Consider the following 2,040-nt stretch of genomic DNA (forward strand, 5'->3'; position numbering starts at 1 on the left):
ATATTTGAAATAACTATGTACTTTGTCAAGTCTACACACTTTATATCTTGTAATCTCAAAATAAGAGATTATATTATAAAAAGCCCCTTTTCATGGGTAGTATGGGATATGGTCCTCAAACTAAAACCAAGGGAAAATAAGCCCTATCATATGCTGCTGAATTTCCTGCATTCAAAGAAATTGTCTTCTGGAGGTAGCATTGCAGCTTCCCTGGTCGCTCAGTCAGCAAAGAATCTGCTTGCAGTGTAGGACACCGGGGTTCAATCCCTGGGTCGAGAAGATCCCCTGGTAAAGGAAATGGCAACCCACTCCAGTACTCTTGACTAGAAAATCCTATGAACAGAAGGAACCTGGTGGGATACAGTCCATGGGGTTGCAAGAGTTGGACATGACTTAGCAACTAAACCACAACCACAACCAAGATGTGAAGAAGTTGTCTATTTCAGAAATATTAAATAGTAGTCAAACAGCTATACTGGATGCTTTGATGTACTGAATTTTAACAGTTTGGATCCAATCTGAAAAAGAATTTTTTCCATATGACTTTGAGAGCTTCTTTTACCTCCTTATTTCTCAAACTATAGATCAGGGTATTCAACACAGGAATCACAATGCCATAAAATACAGAGGCCACTTTCCTCTTTTCATGGGAATTATGCAAATAAGACTGTAAGTACATGTAAGAGAGGGTTCCATGGAAAATGGTGACTGCTGTCAGGCGGGAGGCACAGGTGGAGAAGGCTTTTTCCTTTCCTGCATTGGAAGAGATCTTCAGGATGGCAGCCAGGATAAACGTGTAGGAAATGATGATGGCCAACACAGTGGATGTCAGATTAAATCCCACAAAGACAAGAATCAGCATGATGTTGATGTCAGTGTTGGAGCAGGAGAGGGCAAGAACTGGAGGAATGTCACAGAAAAAGTGATTGATGGTATTAGCCTTGCAGAAGACCAGTGAAAATGTAAAACCTGTGTGCACAGATGCATTTATGGAGCCCATGATGTATGAACCAGTACCAGCTGGATGCAGACTCTTCGGGACATGATGGCGGGATAGCGAAGCGGGTTGTAGATGGCCACATAACGGTCCACTGCCATAGCAGCAAGGAGGTGACAGTCACTGGTTACACATGTTTTATAAACCAATAATTGTATGACACAGCCCTTGAATGAGATTGATTTATTTTCTATTATGAAGTTTTGCATCATCTCAGGAGTGACAGAAGAGGTAAAACAGACATCAACAAAAGCCAAATGCTGTAGGAGAAAGTACATGGGCGTTTGGAGTCTGGAATCTGTCTTGACAAGTAGGATCATTCCAATATTACCCACCATGGAGGCCCCATAGATGATCAGAAACACAGTGAAGAGGAAATACTGAAACTCATGTTGGACACCAAATCTCCGAAGGAAGAATTCAGTCACTTCAGTGCTATTTCTCAGTGTTATGAGCACAAAAAGTCTAGAAAGGACCAAGAGGGAGACCAGGGAAAGAAAAGAAATGACTTGTTGAATAGAAAAGGCCCTTAACACTTTATGTCACTTTGTAAAAATCATATTTTCATGGTAGTCACTCACAACAGGGTTTATTTATTTCCAAAATTTCTTTCAATGTTTTAAAATAAGAAATCACCACATAAAAACAATATATTAGCCATAGATTCATTTTCAAAACAAAGAAGTTTTCACAGAAGAAGATTCACTTCTAATATTTGGACTCTAAGAAACATAGATTGACATACATTTCGCCAAACCAGCCAGTTTCTTTTCTGTAGCCCAGTGCTGAACATAGATGAAGCCTTGGAAGCACTGAGAGTCAGCAGAAGTTAAGCACATTCACTTTGCTTAGGCAGTTTCTTCATAGCAGAAAGGCTTATGGCCCTTCTTCATAGTAAGCATTTAATCAGCAAAGACCTTCATCATAAATGAAACAAAGAATTTCATGCGGAGACAGCCCAGGCTTAAAATGTACACCAGTGTCAGATGTGGGTGGTAGGACTTGTACTAGTTTCATTAGCCCTTGAAAAGTCTTCCTAATGT

The 2,040-nt window shown here is 40.0% G+C and overlaps 1 protein-coding gene across 1 annotated transcript; it reads right to left on the reverse strand.

Annotated features, from left to right (window-relative positions):
* LOC108637597 (putative olfactory receptor 5AK3) lies at positions 500-1,836 on the reverse strand. The gene is given in 3 exon segments (XM_018058874.1): positions 500-1,014; positions 1,017-1,532; positions 1,743-1,836. Coding segments are annotated over 3 exon segments (1,125 nt in total).

This window comes from Capra hircus, chromosome 15 (genome assembly GCF_001704415.2).
Source record: "Capra hircus breed San Clemente chromosome 15, ASM170441v1, whole genome shotgun sequence".
In the NCBI taxonomy this organism is placed as follows: Eukaryota; Metazoa; Chordata; class Mammalia; order Artiodactyla; family Bovidae; genus Capra; species Capra hircus.